The sequence below is a fragment of the Solanum verrucosum genome, unplaced genomic scaffold (assembly GCF_900185275.1).
Source record: "Solanum verrucosum unplaced genomic scaffold, falcon-dt-bn FXZP01000275.1, whole genome shotgun sequence".
NCBI lineage: Eukaryota > Viridiplantae > Streptophyta > Magnoliopsida > Solanales > Solanaceae > Solanum > Solanum verrucosum.
The window spans coordinates 57,054-76,012 of NW_026020738.1; the positions used below are offsets into that span (position 1 = coordinate 57,054).

General features: G+C 29.6%; 1 protein-coding gene across 1 annotated transcript; it reads right to left on the minus strand.

Moving 5' to 3' along the window:
• Positions 1-9,210: 9,210 nt before the first annotated feature.
• LOC125812630 (nudix hydrolase 2-like) lies at positions 9,211-12,993 on the minus strand. Its single transcript, XM_049492122.1, has 9 exons — positions 12,972-12,993; positions 12,091-12,265; positions 11,574-11,639; positions 11,310-11,450; positions 11,027-11,098; positions 10,348-10,398; positions 10,183-10,217; positions 9,973-10,081; positions 9,211-9,420 (listed from the first exon to the last, which is right to left on the minus strand). Exons 2-9 carry the CDS (start codon positions 12,253-12,255, stop codon positions 9,244-9,246), a joined length of 816 nt encoding a protein of 271 aa, XP_049348079.1. The 5' UTR covers positions 12,256-12,265; positions 12,972-12,993; the 3' UTR covers positions 9,211-9,243.
• Between the last annotated feature and the right edge of the window lie 5,966 nt (positions 12,994-18,959).

The following is an 18,959-nucleotide window of genomic DNA, read 5'->3' on the forward strand; positions in this document are numbered from 1 at the left end:
TTATGGGAAGTTGCTCATTGTATGGACGTAATGTAAGGATATTGGGTTATATTTAGAGTCAATTCCTTATTTAGTTTGTTGTACTTAAAGATGTATTAATGTATAAATAAAAAAAAAAACTATACAAAAATACAGCGAAAAAGTGATATAAATTGTAGTCATTTATTGTAAATAGCATACTTATAGCTATTGGTAGGGTTGTTCACGGTTTGGATAAAAACCGATTCAAACCAAAAAATTGAACCAAACCGATTAAATGAACCGATTTTATTTAGGGTATGGTTTTAGATTTTTTAAAAATCAATAATATTTGGTTTGGTTATGGTTTTGTTCGAAAAAACCCGAAAAAATAACCGAACCAAACCGATAAATAATACACATAAATTTTATTATTATACATACATAATATACTATTTTATAAACAATTTTAAAAATCTTATATATGTATTCATCAAAATTTATTTATAATTTACTTATGAAAGTAAAAATGTCCAAGGTAAGAACATCTATCTTATTGGTTTCATGTATATGAGTGTCTATGACAATTCTTTGTGGGACTAAAAATGTCAATGTCTCTTCCTTCTAGGACAAAACTAGTGAATTTTGAAGTTTTATTCATAGTGAATTCAATGATCGAAAGTTTTGTAATGTCAGTCATTCTAACTATTTTTCGTTTTGAATGGATTATTGTGACTTTTTTCACGTTTTGAATAAATTATTTCTTTTAATTTTATGTATATGGTTAATAACCGAACCAAACCAAACCGAAACCGATAACAACCAAACCGATAAATATATATTATATTAGGTTTGGTTTGGTTTTGATAATTTTAAAACCGATTAAGTTGGTTTGGTTTTGATTTTGACCAATAACCGACCCAAACCAACCCGTGAACACCCCTAGCTATTGGTATTCATTAACCCTATAAATATAGTTATTTTTGTAAGTTGCTCTTAAAAAAATCACTTTGATTCTTAAAAGATTGATTTTTTTAGTCTAAATGGAATATAAGTATGTGCAATAATACTTTTAAATTATCAAAATATGTTTTGTTGTAACTTTAGATTTTTTAAAATTCTTTTTAGATTTTTCTCCATAATTGATCCAATTGAAAATAATCTACCTGCAGTTGTCCGAAAAAACTTTTTCTTTTAAAAATAAGCTACAACAAATACAGAAAACTATTAGCCAACTTTTAATTTTTTTTTACTCCATAATTTATCCAATTCAAAATAATATCCTTCTTCGTGACCCCAATTTTTTTTAAAATTTTTTTATAGCAAATATAAAAAAAACGAGTAGTAGATTTTTAATTATTTTTTTGGGTCTTGAAGAGGTATATTATTTTAGCTTGGATGAATTATGAGAAAAAAATCTAGTAGAGGTGGGGTTTTATTACATCCAATAAAAAAATGACACATAATAAATAATTTTTTGAAAATAAAATAAAAAGAGATTGTTAGTTTCAAAGGTATAAGTGAGTCAAACTATGAATGGAAGGGTATTTTAGACCAAAAATATTAATAGAAGTGTATTTTTAGACCAACATGTGAATAAAAGATATTTTTAAATCTTTTCTTATAATTTAGGGGTGTTTTTGACCCTTATCCAGAGAATAAAATACATTTTTTGTAATGTTTGTTGACCAAACAATATGGTGCGCTCCTCATAATTTTGCCAAAGCTTAGATAAACAGAAAAAACCACTTAATATTTTGTCTAACATCTTTCCGCATTAACACTCATTTCATTGACCTTTAGATCACATCTTTTCATAAGCGAAAAAATATTTGTAATTGAAATTCGTTTCTCGATAGAGAGCAACAATAAAGTGAATATTGATCAATAACACTACAATTGGCCTCTTAACACCTACAAGGGACTAAGACAAGGTGATCTCCCAACCAGGGGCGGAGGCAACATATAACCCCCTTCGACGGAAAATATTATTATTTATACATGGTTAAAATTATTTTTTAGATATGTATAATAAATGTCGAAACCCCTTCCACTAGTTCGTGTATTAACTTCTCAGATTTTGAACCCCCTTATTAAAAATTCTGGCTCCGCCACTGCTCCAAACTATTACAACTTATCACTATTTTCTAAAGAGCTAAAAACAATTGTTACGATTTAAAAAAAAATAATAGGTATACTATTATAAATCGTAATAACATTTAGTGTAATGAAGTGAAATCAAAGAGAGGTATCTGAAATTCTTCGACAAAATTAGGAGTTTAAATTGGTATTGAGGAAAAAAAATATCCAAGAGGATTGAGAAACTTATATATATGCAAAAATATCAATTTTATCATACGTTGTCGAAGTTATCACTATTAATAGTTCCTTATTATATCTACAAAATAGTGATTTTATAGTAAAGTACGTTAGGTTGACTTCAAAGAAAGAACATCTAGAACATGAACTGTCGGAAATGAAATTCACTATATATATACATAAGAAATATACAACGTGTAAAATAATTACTAGAAAAAATAAAATGAATAAAACTCACTACTATTAGCTAGTTCCACTCCATTTTCATTATGAGGATGTATCACGTCAGGATCCGTTGCTCAAATTGAATAAAATTTCAAATTGTGTAAAATAATACTATCCTAGATAGTGAAGGAGCCTATAAGTGGCAATCGCTCTGTATGCATCATCTATTTGAAAAAGCTGAAAGTCTAGAAGTGGCGCCTTCAAAACTCTATGACTCTCAGTCATCTATCTTCTTTTCACTTGAAAATTTTGATTTCGGAGAAGTAGAGAATAGAAAAAGAGAGAAAGTTATGCTTACTATAGGAATTAAGGAAGTGGGCGGAGACTCATGTGTGCAGCAAATGTAGAGTCTGTCAAACTGGACATACGAATATGTAAAAATGTTATTTATGAATGCAATGCAGATCAGACACAACTGCTTTAGTGGAAACTGAAATTGTGATTAGGTATTCATGCTTTCGAAAAGAAAACAACCATCTAGCTACATGAGCAAGCAACAACTTTATTGCCTCTCTTAACCATCTTAGTAAGTGATGTATCAATAGCTACAACTTGAGCTCTTTATTCATCAATGTAGTGTCAAACTTCAGTAGAGGCTGACTCATCTGGTAGATAAGGAAGATGGAGGGGGTGGGTGTGGACCATGCAATGCCTCATAAGGGGTTGTTTGAATGGCTGAGTGAAAGCAAGTGTTATACCAATACTCAGTCGTAGATAAACAAACTAACTAATTTGAAGCATTATCATCACAGTAGCATCTCAAATTGGTTTCCTAGAATCTATTTAATACCTCAGTTTGTCCATCAGACTGAGGATGATAAGCTATAGAGGTATGCAACAATACACCTTGCAGAGTGAAGAGCTCTTACCAATAACTTTTGAATTCACTAGTAATAGTATCTGGACAATAGGATCCAAGAAAACTTGAGCAATTGATTGAGCTCAATATGGTTGTTTCAAATGAAGGAAATGACCATATTTTCTGAGTATCAACCACCACCAAAATCACCTCATACCCTTTAGACTTAGGAAATTCATCAATGAAATTCATATTTGATTTGAGACCATATTTTCTGAGTATCAAACCAGGATATGCAGCTAAATCAGACTCATTCCTTTAACATATATCATATTTTTGAATGAATTCCTTCACCTTTATCCTAGTATTCCTCCAATAAAACAATGTCAACAACCTTTTGAGGGTAGCTTCATTCTTCAACTCCTAAATGAAAACCAAGAGGGCCAACATGCCACAAGGTGATAATGTCATCATCAAGCGTTGTGTATTATCAATAACAAGCTTCTATTTCCTTCTTAACTGACCCTATAACCAAGTGAATTATCTGTAGGAAGTTGGATTTGCCTATAACTCTGTGATTAACTTATGCAACTCTTGATTTGAATACCAACTAGCCACTGTAACTTGAAAAAAGATCAATATTAGTTGGTGAAATGATCAAAACCAGCAACTCAGCTCCAGTAGCTCTGGAAAGTGAATCAACTACTTTGTTCTCAATTCTCCTTTTGTACTCAATAGAGTAGTCAAATGGCATGAGCTTAGTCAACCACAACAATTGAGAACTTGTAACACCCCAGAAAATTCCCGAACTAAGACTCGAACCATCCTTCGTAGTGAGTGAGTTTTTACCAAGGAATTTAAAATTTTTCTAAGCGTTAAGGTCACTAGATGTAGCATCTTGAGTTCCAAGAAGAACTAGAGAGAATTCTTTGAAGTCATTCCTAAGCTCTTCTAAGTTGTGAGACAACTTCAAACGACCATAACTTTTAGCACATGATGAGTTAGGTGTTCCATGAGATGGAAAATGAAAGGTCTTTGAATTATCTTTCCAACGCCACCAATTTTTCTAAGTTTCGAGTTCGGATGAGTGAGATATGCCTTTTTGAAGTCAGACTGTCCAGTTAAGAAAAGTTACCCGAAAATAGTAAGGGGTATTTTGGTCTTTTCCTTACCCAATCAGATTTAATTCATTTTTAGTAAGGTTTTAAGGGTCTAATCCTATTAGGTTCAGTTTTATAATCTTAATATACGCATCGGGTTTTAGTTGGGAGTTCAAGAAGAGAAAAGAGGAGAAAAGAGGAGCGGATCAAAGCATTCGTCGAGAGTCTTGCGTTTTGTTGCGGATTTTCGCCATGGGTTTAATCCTTAAGAGGTATGTAAGCTTCCATAGTATTGATTTTGTTCACCCACACGCCATTCATGTTATTTTCAGCGCAAATTTCAATTCTTGAAGTTGAAAGATAAGAGTTCTTGATGAGTTCTTGAAGTTCATTCTAAATCTTGTTGTGTTGGGGTTTTGATGATTTAATTTCTTGAGATGAAATTTAGTGATTTGAGTAGATTAGAGTGTATTATGTTAAATAATCGAATCCAAGTGATTGGGAAAGAAACCGTTCGATTCTAGGCGAGTTAGGGTGAAAAAATGAGCAAAGAAAGTCGTTGAAGTTTTCTGGGTTGGGGCTTGACGCCCCACACCAGCCAGAGCGCCCCAAACACTTCTCTGAAGTTTAGGGGCTGGCGCCCCGTGCCACCCAGAGCGCTAGGGTCGCCTGCCCCCACTTGTTCTTCATCGTTTCGTCCGTTTGAGTTCTTTCAAAGGGTACCTTTACTCCCCTTTAATTCTAAACACTCTAAATTACTTCTAAACATCTAGAAATCATTCATAACATGAATCATAACCTTGAATTCATAATTCAACTTCAAGGTAGAGTTAAAGTTAAGTTTTGAGAATTCTCACGAACATTCAAAGAATGTCCCTTGAGTCCTTTTGTGGAGTCTTCTACAATTTCTAATAACTTGTTTCAAGACTCAAGTAAGTGAGCATGAGAGTGAGGAGAATGTATTCATGAGTCTACTTTATCATCCTGATATCCTTCATATCATGAACCATAACTCTTGAATTCATAATTCACATTCAAGAGAGAGTTAAGAGTAGAGTTCAAGAAAGGAAATACTGATTTTCAAGAGAGCTTTTAAGCTAAGTTTTGAGTAATTATCTCAAACCAAAGAAAGAGTTTTGTTTTAAAAACATATGAGTTGAGTATATTTTGGGAGTAGTATTGAGCTCCGATATGGGGACGTGAGTTCATAATAACTCAAGTCTCCATAAATCATGTAGCCATCATGGGTAGAAAGGATCATACTTTTTAGATGATTCCTTAGTGCTTATTAGCATAGACTAGTGGATCCACTTAGTTAAGACGTTCTATATGATGGCAAAGTATAGACAGTTCTGGAAGCATAGGCAAGACACTGTATCACCACTTAGGCCCATAGTGGTGGTTGTCGGTTAGAGGAACTCCCACATAAATTATATTACTTTATTATATGAGTAAATTTGAGTTTGTTATTGCATTTTCTTTAACGAACTAAGTTGTTTTCCACTATTTTAAAAGCTTTCATTATATTGCTTGTGTATTGTTGCTGTATCCAGAGTTGAGTACCCAGAGTCGAGTATTATATCTTTGAAGTTGAGTATCTAATCTTTGAGTTGAGTATCTTATTCTTGAGTTGAGTTGAATTGAGTGAGTTGAGAAGAGGTAAGTATGTTTCCTTTTTACCAGTTTTAAGCTTATGTCCATGCTTTAGAATTTCCCTTACATGCTCGTACATTCCACGTACTGAGCCATTTGGCTTGCATCATTTCATGATGCAGATTCAAGTATTTGGGATCATCAATAGGAGTTTTGTTGATACCACATGGAGTTCGAGTCAGCTATGGTGAGCCTCCTTGCTTCTGGAGGATTACATTTACTTTTCAGTCATATCAGTTGTTAGGATGTCATGGGTCTTGTCCCGACTTCTATCTTTGTCAGTTATAGGCTTCATAGATAGACAATAGAGTTTCAGATGTCTGTTCATTTATTTTGTTAAATGTTTTAAAGACTTAAGTTGCCAATTTTTTGGCGTGTTAAATATATTATTTTTATTCAAAGTTTTTATTTGAGTTAAAGCTTTGTATTTGAGTTTCATGAATTTTATTCAGTTTTTAAGCTTTTGCATGCTTAAGTTAGTTTTCCGCTTGTAGTCAGCCAGGATGAGGGTTCGCTTGGGACCAACAATGGTTCTCGAGTACCGGCCACGTCCAGGGTGTAAGCTCGGGTCGTGACAGAACTAGTGTGCAATTTTCGCTCCATAAGAAACTTTAAGGCTTTCTGATAATCATGATAACAAACCTCTGACCTAGTAAGAATATTAAGACCACTTAGTAACAACTAGAACAATTGCCAACAACTCCATATCATATACTGATAAGGTAACATGTTAGAGAGATAAAACCTTACTAATAAAAGCTAAAGGATGCCCTTTTTGCATAAGCACAACCCCTATCCCAAAACCATTTGCATTTGTTTCAACATTAAAAATCTTGTTTGCATATGGCAAAGACAAGATATGTGCTTGATTTAGTGCCTCTTTTGATTGTACAAAGGCCTGTTGAGCTGTGGAATTCCATTTGAACTTATCCTTATTAGTAAGATCTATCAGTTTATTATTGGACATTGTGGGATGGTGCAATAATAGCTATTTTTGAATGTCGATCAGGATAGACCATATAAGAGATCATTTAACCTATTTTGAAAAGAATCAAGTCAGATTCCATCTTTTCACCAAGGTTTTGAGTCACACACTCTGCAGCTTCTACTTTAGGCAACATTGTAAAAGCTGATCACAAGTGTTCTGCGATGCTATATGTTTACTTATTGCATTAGTCACTTCTACTTTGAAGTCTTATTTAACTTTTTTGAAAAGAACCTTTCTTTATGTAGCAATCTGCCCATTCGTTACAAAAAAAATAATTATCGGTCCGTGCTACTATAGTGGGATCTGAGCAAGTTTGTGCTACTATAATGGGATTTGGGCATTTTTGTGCGAGTATAGTGGGTTCTGGGCAGATACAATAGGATTTTGGTCGAATTGGGCCAATGAGGTAAGTTATTGTAAATGTAGAAAAGCCCCAAAAATCATCCATTATTATCTAAGAACGATTTGGAGAAGAAAAATGAAGAGCTAGGGAAATTTCAACCATTTTTTATTAAGAATATTCATAAAAGTGAGCAATCAGATCCCAACTTTTGTACTTTTATTATTTGATTTCTAGAGCATACAGAAAATATTTGTGGCTCTAGGGTGATTTCAAGCCCTCCATAGTTCCCCAAATATGTTCTCTAAGCTCTAGAAATCAAACGATAAAAGTAGAAAATCAAATTGCTCACTTTCACAAAAATTCCTAATAAAAGACTACTTGAAATTTTCTCGCTCGCCTTTTCTCTTCTCCAAAACGTTTTTGTGGGATTACAAGAGATTTTAGTGTTTTTTCTACATTTATAGCAACTTACCCTACTATAGCGGCAATTGGACTCCAATAATGCTATTGTTCGACTATTTTTATTTAACTCATAATTAGAGGACAAGTTTCTTACAATCGATACCAACACTACAACATTTTAGGGCTAAAGTCACACTTAGGGGTGACAATTTCAACCCATATTAATGAAATGAATTCATTTAATCCATATTTAATGACCTGAATCACTCATATTTTATAGAGAGGTCAAATTCTGAATTGATGGGATAAATAATTAATGTTGAACAATCTTGATATAAACTCCGTGACACAGTGGTTAAGCATGTTCATTTCCACCTCAGGTGTGCGGAATCGAATCCCACAGAGCAAACAACAATTTTGGTTTTATTTTGAGAGCAGAACACAACCTCACACACCATTATTAGCATATTGAATACATTATTTTAATTTTTTATATTTAGATATCATGTATTTCTAATTTGAGCACAACATTTTTGGTTTTATTTTGAGAGCAGAACACAACCTCACACACCATTATTATGTTCCTCAAGTTTCTTAATTATTAATATTACAATTTTAATAATATAGAGTAACATATTGAATACATTATTTTAATTTTGAATATTTAGATATCATGTATTTCTAATTTTTATCTAGGATATAATACACTTTCAAATGGTGAAAACAAAAAAGCCAACATTTTACTTTAAAAATTTGTGTTTATATATGTTAACAACTTTAAACCGAAAGCTAAAATCAATATATGAGTTTTATCTTCTTCTTTTTTAAGAATTTGTTTTTCTACTGGTGTGATTTATGTTTCGTAAAGCTAGACGCATTTGTTCTATCAATATTTCACTTTAAAAACAATAATCATATATTTTTATCATATAAAATCAATACATCAAAAAAAAAAAACTCAATTGTTTATATTTGATATTGACAAATGTTGAGATCGTTCATGTAGAATCCCTAGGTTAAACAAATAACATTCAACTCACTCATTAAAAAAAAATTCTTGAACACCCTTTGATGAAAATTCTGGCTCCGCCACTAGTTCAATTTATAGAGAATACAAACAAGATAATGTAGTAAACAACACTACTTCATATATGCTTCGCATAACAAGCATATATATGTAGCAAATTGCTAGTGATTACAAAAACATTGCATTGAATTATCCAAGCAAAAAAAAAAAAAAAAGGAAACAAAGTTCAATTACTTCAAACTTATCCAAATTATTATTATATTTCCAAATTTCAATATGACTTATATATTGCCAAAACATTATATATGATCAAACTAGAATCTTAGTCTACAATTTAATTCTTCCAAATGGAAAAATCTTATTACAAACATTATTCTTATTGCAAACATATGCATAAAATATAATTTTAATTCTTATGAGTATCATATACTATATGTTATTAGAGTATAAATAGCACTTCTTGGCAGAATGTCCAGTAGTAGTAAGAAGAGCAGAGAAGCCATTGTACTGTTCCTCTTTCTTGGCTACACATATATTGGCTATCATATTAGAGAGTTCACTTTGGTTCACCTTTGATTGACTTGCATATTCTTCCATTGGCATCCACTACAATGATTTTAAAAAAATAGGGGTAAAGAAAAGTTATTGTTCTTGGAAACAAGCTATTTTCTCTATTTCATTTTACGTGTCTTAATTTAAATAGATACAAACTTTGAAATAGTAAAGAGACTTTTGAATCTTGTGATTTGAAATTAAGCATGTGTGTAATGTATTAAAATGCACTTTAAATTTTATAGTCTTAAACATATACCGAGTGAGAACAAGTATTATTAGTTTTGCCCAATTTAAATGTTTTATTATTATTTCTGGTTTGTCTAAATATGAGTATCTGTCTTTCCATATTTAGTAAGTTTTCCATACCCAACATCTTAAATGGCAAGTTTAAGACCACAAGATTTAAAAAATTATATACATATCTAGACAACAAGATTCAAAAATCTCCTTTTATTTATTAAACTTTGTGTTCAGATTAACAAATATAATATACTTAAATTAGGACAAAGAAAGTACTAAATACATGAAACGTTACATTTTTTGAAACCAACTAAAAGAAAAGTATGACATATAAATTGAACTAGAGTGAGTAAATATATATACCTTAGCTTCCTCAATCTCAGCTTCTTGCTTGTTGATAGTGAAATTAAGTGGTTTCAGCATGCATATGAAGAACAAATCAGATTTTCCAAAGAATGATTTGTGACTTTGTCTGCATATAAATAAGGTATTTTAATTAACTTATATTGACATTTTATCAAATATAATTTATACTATACTTTCAAATGATTGAAAATGGATGGAAATTCATACCTAAAGGCAAGGAGTTCAACAAATTCTGTCTCAATCTATAAAAAAAATTAAAATAAAAAAAGGTTCTAAATTAGTTTTCTAGCACTATATTTTTATTTATTTTTCAAAAAAAAAAATATTTTTATTTTCATATCGAAGAATTTAGTAGTGGATATATATACTTACTCCTGTCTCTTCTTGCACTTCTCTAACGGCAGCCATACATATATCCTCCCCCTACAATTGGTAGAATTCGTTAAAAAAATAATAATTAACTTGCTACGAACTTCATCGCTAAATCACTAATAACTTTTTTAATAACATACTAGAATACTAAGTAGAATCATTGACAAATTTAACTGTTTAGCGATAAAATTTGTCAATAACAATCTCTATATTTTTAGCCGTGTATATCATTGACATGTTTTTTTCGTCAAATCGAGCTAATCTGACTTTGGTACATTTTGTGTATGAAAATAGAAATGGTCCAAAATGATTTTGGCGTTTTTATTTTAATAGATATATATATATATATATATATATATATATATATATATATATATATAAATTTTAAAATGCACAAGTTAATTCTTCGAAACTTAATGTATTGACAAATTTCATTTAAAAAGTTTAGTCACCTAAATTGTTTTCTTTGTCCCTAAATTCTGATTCTCATTATGAAAGTTCCGCTTAGATTCTAGCGGACGAGAATTTACAATTTAAAATTCAGATAATCAATCAATTAAACTAATAAAATTTCCAATTCCGTTAATACTATAAAAAAATATATGAACACATGCCAATGTCATAACAATTAATAATAAAATAAATTAACAAAAAAGGGGAAAATATAAATTTGTTAAACCTCATCAACAACACCAGTAGGAAGCTTCCAAGTCCCAGTAATTTTTCCAGATATTTCTTTAACTACCAGTACCTGCCAATGTCATATTTTTAATTAAATTTGAAAATAAATAACTTTAGTACTTTTTAATGTACCTTAAATAATAAATTTGTATAATCGTATAACAAATTTAAAGACCTTAATATCTTTAGCATGTTTGAAATCATAAATTTTAAAAAAATAATATTTTTTTCTTAAACTTCGTGTAAAGTCAAATTATATCATATTTAAAATTTTAACGAACCTGTCTGTCTTGGTTGAGGACGAAAGCACCAATACCAATACGATGAGAAGCATTAGCAGGAAAAGTATGAGGAATTTCATGAGGAATCCAATAAACAAGCATCAAATATGTTGCCTCTGCATGATGATACCAAAATCCCTCCTGCATTAATTTAATTTATCATATTATTTTTTAATTAAATAAACACATATTTATATGAATTTTAAATAATCTAATGTTAATAATTGATTATTAGTGGAATAATATTTTCATGAATATATTTACCTTTACTGCTGCATTAACAAGATGAGCAAGTTCTATAGGTAACTTAATCCAAACACCCTTCTTTCCCTGACCATCAAAATCAAAGGAAAAATAACAAAAAGAAATTAAAATTAGTGAGATTTTTGTTTTCGATGACCAATCAATAGTATAATTTAATTTGTTATAGCAGGTTATTCTATCTACTAAGTAATTATTATGTATTAGGAAGTTCAATTGAGTTTGATGTCAATTGAACAATCATGTCATGCTTACTTTAACTTCAAGTTATTAGCGTTAGTTCTTAAGTTGCAAGCGTTTGTAATTTAAATATTTGTTGAGATTCACTCATCCTCTTAAGTGATAATTAAAAGTCCATATAATATCATTTATCATTGATTCTAGGTTAAATTTATCTGCAATTACCTTTTGAGTGATCTTAATATATATAAATATATTTTCTACTTTACATGATATATATAACTTAAACTCAAATATTACGATCGAGTAAATATCAAGTATATATATTATACATAAATACCTTTAGCCTCCAAAAAGAAATGGAAGCCTTGAGCATAGTATGAAATTTAAGAAAATCCATAGGCTCCTCTTTCTTCATGTTCACAATAACTCCTCCATAATTATCTTCAATTGCCTCAAATATCTCCATTTTTATGTCAATTGATGCTTCTTCAAAAGAATCCATTAATTCTGAGCTTTTCAAACAACAAAAGAAAGAAAGCATAATTAGGTAAAGAAATCTGAACAATTTAAGTGCTAATCATTATTAAATATAATATTTTTCTTTAAAAAATAGTAAAGATATATACAATCAAATTTGTTGCATGCCCCTCACTACTTCTTATGTTAGACTCAGTTCGAAAGAAGAAGAACAAATATATTGTAAAATAAGTGATAGCTTAGTTCGCAAATCGCACCATATGATATTTAGAGATAAATTCAGAATTTGAATTTTATAAAATATGTTTCGGAATTTACCCTGCACATCCAAAAAAGTAAGAAAGATTTTTTAAATTTGTATATTTTTGACATACCATGAGATTTTGGTGGATATCATGCTATTAATAATAAAATGATAAATTTAAAATTAAATTATAAAAATATGTTATTTAATTTTTTTCTTAACAGATTAACCAAAAGAAAATCGCGACATATAAAATGAAACGATAGGAGTAATATGATTTAGTACCTCAGAGTATATGGTAAAATTGGACATGATTTATTATGAAAATTTTAGTAAGCTGATCAAGTGACACGTGGAGACGCATATGCAAAGCAGTAGAGAAAATAAAGAAAAATTACAAACTTTCATAAGTATATATTTGCAAAATACTAAAAGTATAAAGTTATAAGCAACTAGGAAATAAATTTTTGTTAAGCTAATTAATATACGTAACGTACCAATTAGCAAAATATATTAGAGATTGATTTCTTCAGCTAGAGTAGATTGAAAATATTGTAATTATAATGTCCTATTTATACAAGCTGGCTAGATGGAAAAAATACATAATTTTTTAATGGAAATTGAGAAGAAATTTACATGGCATGAAGCACATTCCTAAGGGTCGTCTTTTAGCTAATTATATAGTTTAGTATTACTTTCCTCTGATTTACTTTTGTTTGTCCATTAAATATTTCAAACATAGATTTTTATTTGTACTTATCAGTACCTTTAACATATTAAGAAAAGATAGTTACTTTTTTTCAATGTCAGTATTAAAAAATTACTATTTTTCTATTAAATTTTTTCACTAGAAGTATTCCGCGTGAAAGTTTCCACAAATATTCTGATTGAATCGGTAGAGTGAAAAAATACTAATGTTTTCGTACAGAAAAATTAGAAAGTTTCAACTATTTAATTCAATGAAAATTTGTTTCTCACTATGCATTTTCCTAGTGAGCTGGTTAGATAAGAAATAAGTCGAAAAATTATGTTTTATAGCATAAATTTCCCGTGGTGGGGTACTTAGCATTAGTTATTTATTCCCCAAATCATTTTTTAAAATTAATTAATATGAGTATTATAGTACTTATACTTTATCATATCAATCATTATTTTTTAAAAATATATATATAATTTAGTATAAATAAATAAAAATGAACGAAAAAAATAATAATTTATATATCACATCGTCGGACATAACTAGGTAGTTGTTCATACATGAAGTAGAAAGAGCCAACATAAATATGACAGAGTAAATTAGCACTAAGTCCAATAATTAAAGCCGTGTTGATTGGTACAAATTAAACTATACGTCAAGAAAACGTATGAATCTTACGTCCACTTTATATTATATGATGTTAATACAGCAATTTAATTAAAGAAAGATTAATATGAATATAATCAATTTTAGATTATTAGGTGAGATGACTATCCATATTTTATGAAGGTCTTGCTATAGGAACCTATCTAGCTAATTAATACTCCAACATTTCAATATATATTGAACTTTTGCTATGAAGGTCTTGCTAGGAACTTTTGTTTTGATAGTCAACTATATATTAATCTAGCAAATAAAGCAAAAAGTAAAAGCTTAATAGAAAATGACATTAGATATATTTTACACTGATATTTGGGATCCAAAATAAATCTTAATTTGTTTAGATTTAGGAGATATTATTTTTTGAGAAATTCTCATATTAGAGCTATCGTTTTGAGTGAAGTAAGATTGAAATCCTTGTTCGTTTGTGGTTTGACCCTGTAACATTTAACTTGATCATATTGTCTATAAAATTGTTCAAGTAATCGATGTTATAGGCGTAGATCTGATCAATGTTTTCAGTATCAACCATTAAGTTCGATTAGTCGTGTCAGTTGCATATATAGTAACTAAAGTTTAATTAGAATCATATTAGTAAGATAAAAACACAATTCAAATAATTATCCTAAATTCCACGATGGGCGCCAAACTGTTTACCCCTCGAAAGGTTATAGTTGAATGCATATGCAAAGTCTAAAGGATAAGAGATAAAGTTCCGATTTAAATTCGATAAATTCAGTGTTAATGGTTGAGAGGATAAATCATAGATATAACAAAACTAACAAGAGATTATTAAGATAACGAGATAAGTGTCAAAAACACACCTAAACTATCTTTTTTTTTTAGTTTCATACCTAAACTATTGAGAGTGTGAGTTTCATATCTAAACTATCACTTTTTAGTTTGAGAAACACACCTCAGTGGTGTGTGTAATGCACTCTCTTTTATTAGAAAAAACCTTGACACATGGCATTCCATAATTCACCTTGACAAAAATTAAACAATAAACTATTAATATTAATTAAAAATTAAAGTATTACTATCCCCAAAATTTTATTTTTTTTAAAAAACAAAATTTTAACCTCCTCCCCGTACCCCCCTCCCCCTCCCCCCAACAGTCCCCCGTCCTTTTAAAAAAAATTATTTATTAAATATTTTTTACTTCACCCCCTCCCCCCCCCCCCCAAAAAAAAAAAAAAAAAAACCACACACTCATTCCCCAAAAAAGTATATATTATTTTATTTTATTTAAAAAAAATTATATCCTATCCTATTTAACCCTCCACTCCTAATTTATTTATTTATTTTACATTTTTCTTGTTTTGTGTTATATATGTACATATATTTTAAGGAATTTTTTTTCTACTTGTGTACCGTATATAACATAAATAAAATTTTTATTTTAAAAAAGTCTTGCGGCGCAAGTAGCAAATATTTTTGATATATATATATATAACAGAAAATGAGAAAAAAAAATTGAAAGTGAAGGGTTATGTGGATTAGTGGATAGAATTATTTTTTTAAAAATAAAATAATATCTAAATTAGTATTGGAAAAGGGGGGGGGGGGAGATGAAGTAAAATAAATTTAAATACTTTTAAAACTAAAAAAAAGGGTGTGGGGGGGGGGGGGGTCGGGTGAGAGGAAGTGATGGAGTGGGGTAAGAAAAAAAATTACTTTTTTATTTTATAAAAAAATATTATTTTTTTGGGATAATAATTTTAATCTTTAATTTTAACTAATACTAATAATTTATTTAATTTTTATCAAAGTGAAATGTTTTGTTCATGTGGAGTGTGATGTGACAATTTTTTAAAATAAATGAGAGAGTGTATTAGATACACCATGATGAGAGTGGTATAAAAGAGAGAGGTGCGTTTCTCAAACTAATAAGTGATAGTTTAGGTATGAAACTCACACTCTCAATAATTTAGGTATAAAACTAAAAAAAAAGGTATAATTTAGGTGTGTTTTTGAAACTTATCTCTTAAGATAACCCTTGTTTCCAATGATCAGTATCGATAATTTGAAGATATATCTCCGAACAAGACATATGGGCTAAGTCAAGAATCTTGCACAAATAATGAAGATAACTTGAAAGAATGAAAAATAAAAGATAATTTCTTGTATGTATGTGTTGTGTTTTTGACAAAATTGATGATCTCACTATTTTTATAGAGATAGGGGTGTACATGACCGGGTTGGTTCGGGATTTTTAAATATCAAATCAAACCATTTGTGTCGGATTTTTAAATCTATAAACCAAACCAAACCAATAAAACTCAGGTTTTTCAACCTCGGTTTTTTTGGATTTTTTTGGGTTTTTTGAATTTTCGGATTTTTTCGTGTTTTTCCGGTAAAGTATTTATACAAACATATAATTTACTTGTACTTCAAATACTTCTTTAGTCCTACCAAAATACAACTATCTAAGGTGTTTCTTAAGAAAATAACACAAAATATGATGAGTTATGACACTAAAATATCCAACAAAAAAATAATAATAATGAAATTGCGTAAAACAAATATTGCAAATTAACAAGTCATAATGAAAATGATCATAATTTAAAAGTATTAAATCATGCTAAAATAAATTTAATAAGCATTAGTTACATGACTAATATTAAAGGAAATTAAAATTAGATTATGTATTTGAATTGTCTAAACCAATGTAAAATCAAAGAACAAATATTCAACATTATTGTCATTCTTAGTGTTGAATCGATTTTATTTTTGCATTAGTATTAATTTGATTTTGATTTAAGCTTTATTATAATTACCAACATCTGTGAACTATAATCTTTATTGAACCATTCAGAATTCTAAGTTTCAAACTTGAAATAATATATTAAAGATAAAAACTATGAAAAAGTATAAGAAATTAAAAATTATATCAAAGTAAATATTTTTATGTATAAAATAAAATTTTAAAATTATATATATAATGTCAGGTTGGTTTGGTCTCGAGTTGTTTTTTTTTAGTTAAAACCAAACCAACCCAAATATAGTTGGGTTTTTTTTTTCAATACCAAACCAAGTCAAAGCAACCACTAGTCGGGTTTTTTTTCTCGGTTTGACTCGATTTGCGATTTGGTTCGGTTTTCGGTTCAATTTTGTACACCCCTATATAGAGATCATTTTCTATGAATTGATTGTCTATAATAATTAAACGGCAAAGGGTCAAATATACCTCTATAGTAAAGAAAATAGTTTAAATATACCCTTCGTATTACTTTCGGTCCAAATATATCCTCATACTATATTTTGGGTCCAAATATACCCCTCTCATTATACTTTGGTGTAAATATGCCGTTAATTTTGACGGGAAAGCATGTGACAAACTCATAATCGAACTATCTACTCTCAATTTGCTTAGAAACTCACTTGTGTAACTCATTCCCTCCGTTTTGAGCTCTTATTTTCATTTTTCCATTCATTATTCTATTTTTAAATATCTTATACTAGAAATAATAAAATATGCATATCAGGCAACATCGTTGTGCTGCATTTTTCCCTCACAAATTAAAAATCTTCAAATTTATTTCTATAAAATTAATTATTGTACCCACATCTTCTTACTATTATAAAAGTACAGAAAAATTAATAAACGTAGGGAGTAATCGATTTTCGAATGATGAAATTTTTTAGAAGATATCTCAATAGTGTATTTTCTTTCATTAATATTGACACTTTTAGAAGAGGTTAAGCATGATTAAAAAAAATACATTTTAAAGAAAAATACCTCAATTCGAAAGAAAGAAAGAAAGACCATCTCAGTTTTCGCATATGACAAATTATTAACTTCTTTTAAGAAGAAGATGCAAAGAAAAGATTCAAAGCGGAGGGAATGAGTTTCTAAAAGAATTAAGTATTTGAAATTCGGGGTGCGTTATTTGATTTTAAGCTTGTCACGTGTTTTTCGTTAAAATTAAGGTTAACTTTGTGTTAAAGTATAATCAGAGCCGTAGGGGTGTACATGGCCGGGTTGGTTTATGGTTTTCAAATATCAAATCAAACCATTTGTGTCGGATTTTTGAATTTCTAAACCAAACCAAACCAATAAAACTAGGGTTTTTCAATCTCGGGTTTTTTCAGATTTTTTCGAGTTTTTCGGGTTTTTCCGGTAAAGTATTCATACAAACATATAATTTACTTGTATTTCAAATATTTCTTTAGTCCTACCAAAATACAACTATCTAAGGTGTTTTCTAAAGAAAATAACACAAAATATGATATGATTAATGAAACTAAAATATCCAACAAAATAATAATAATGAAGTCGCGTAAAACAAATATTGCAAATTAATAAGTAATAATGACTATGATCATAATTTAAAGGTATTAAATCAAACCAAATCACTAGTCGGATTTTTTTTCCGGTTTGACTCGATTAGCGGTTTGGTTCGGTTTTCGGTTCGGTCTTGTACACCCATAATCAGAGAGGTATATTTGGACCTAAAACATAACTTATGATAAAATAACGAAACAAATGACATTTAAGAATAATGTGTGACATACTCTAGCTCAATTGCGTTGCATTTTCCGCGACTCTTTTTATCCTTTTTTAAAATCAATTCTGACTCTGTTTTTTTCTTTAACAAAGAAAAAACCATACATTGATAAAAGTCTATAGAGGCCACTTGACATGCAAATGCAGAGAAATTAAAGGCAATTTGGGTTTGGAATTACGTACAAGGAATATTGAGGTGACTCTACATTAATAGTCTAAATCTAGTAAGTAAAAACAGATAGGAAAAGAGAATATTCTATTATGAGTCATAATTAATAGTTATTGGAGTTGATGGACCAAGACATGTAAACGTGACTTCGTCTTGGTTTCTCTAACTTTAATTTCCACGTTATCATGTGTATGTCACAATTTAATACACGAATTCCGGATACATCACTAGACTTTTGGATACATAGGGGACGGATGTATCCGAGAAGGGAAGAATGTATCAGAGAAGGGATAAGACATCCGGATACATAAAGAAGGAATGTATCAGAGAGGGAAAGAATGTATCAGAGAGGGAAATGAAATGATGTATCCGAGAGGGAAATGAAATGATGTATCCGAGAGGGAAGGATCTACCTACCAAACGTCGTATAAGTTATATGAAAGTTAATA

Coding starts and splice junctions, on each gene's coding strand:
- LOC125812630 (XM_049492122.1), bottom strand. CDS start 12,255: ATGGATTCTTTTGAAGAAGCATCAATTGACATAAAAATGGAGATATTT. Junction 10,399..11,026: donor CTACTGGTGTTGTTGATGAG/GTTTAACAAATT, acceptor TACCAATTGTAG/GGGGAGGATATATGTATGGC. Junction 9,421..9,972: donor CTGAGATTGAGGAAGCTAAG/GTATATATATTT, acceptor AAATCATTGTAG/TGGATGCCAATGGAAGAATA.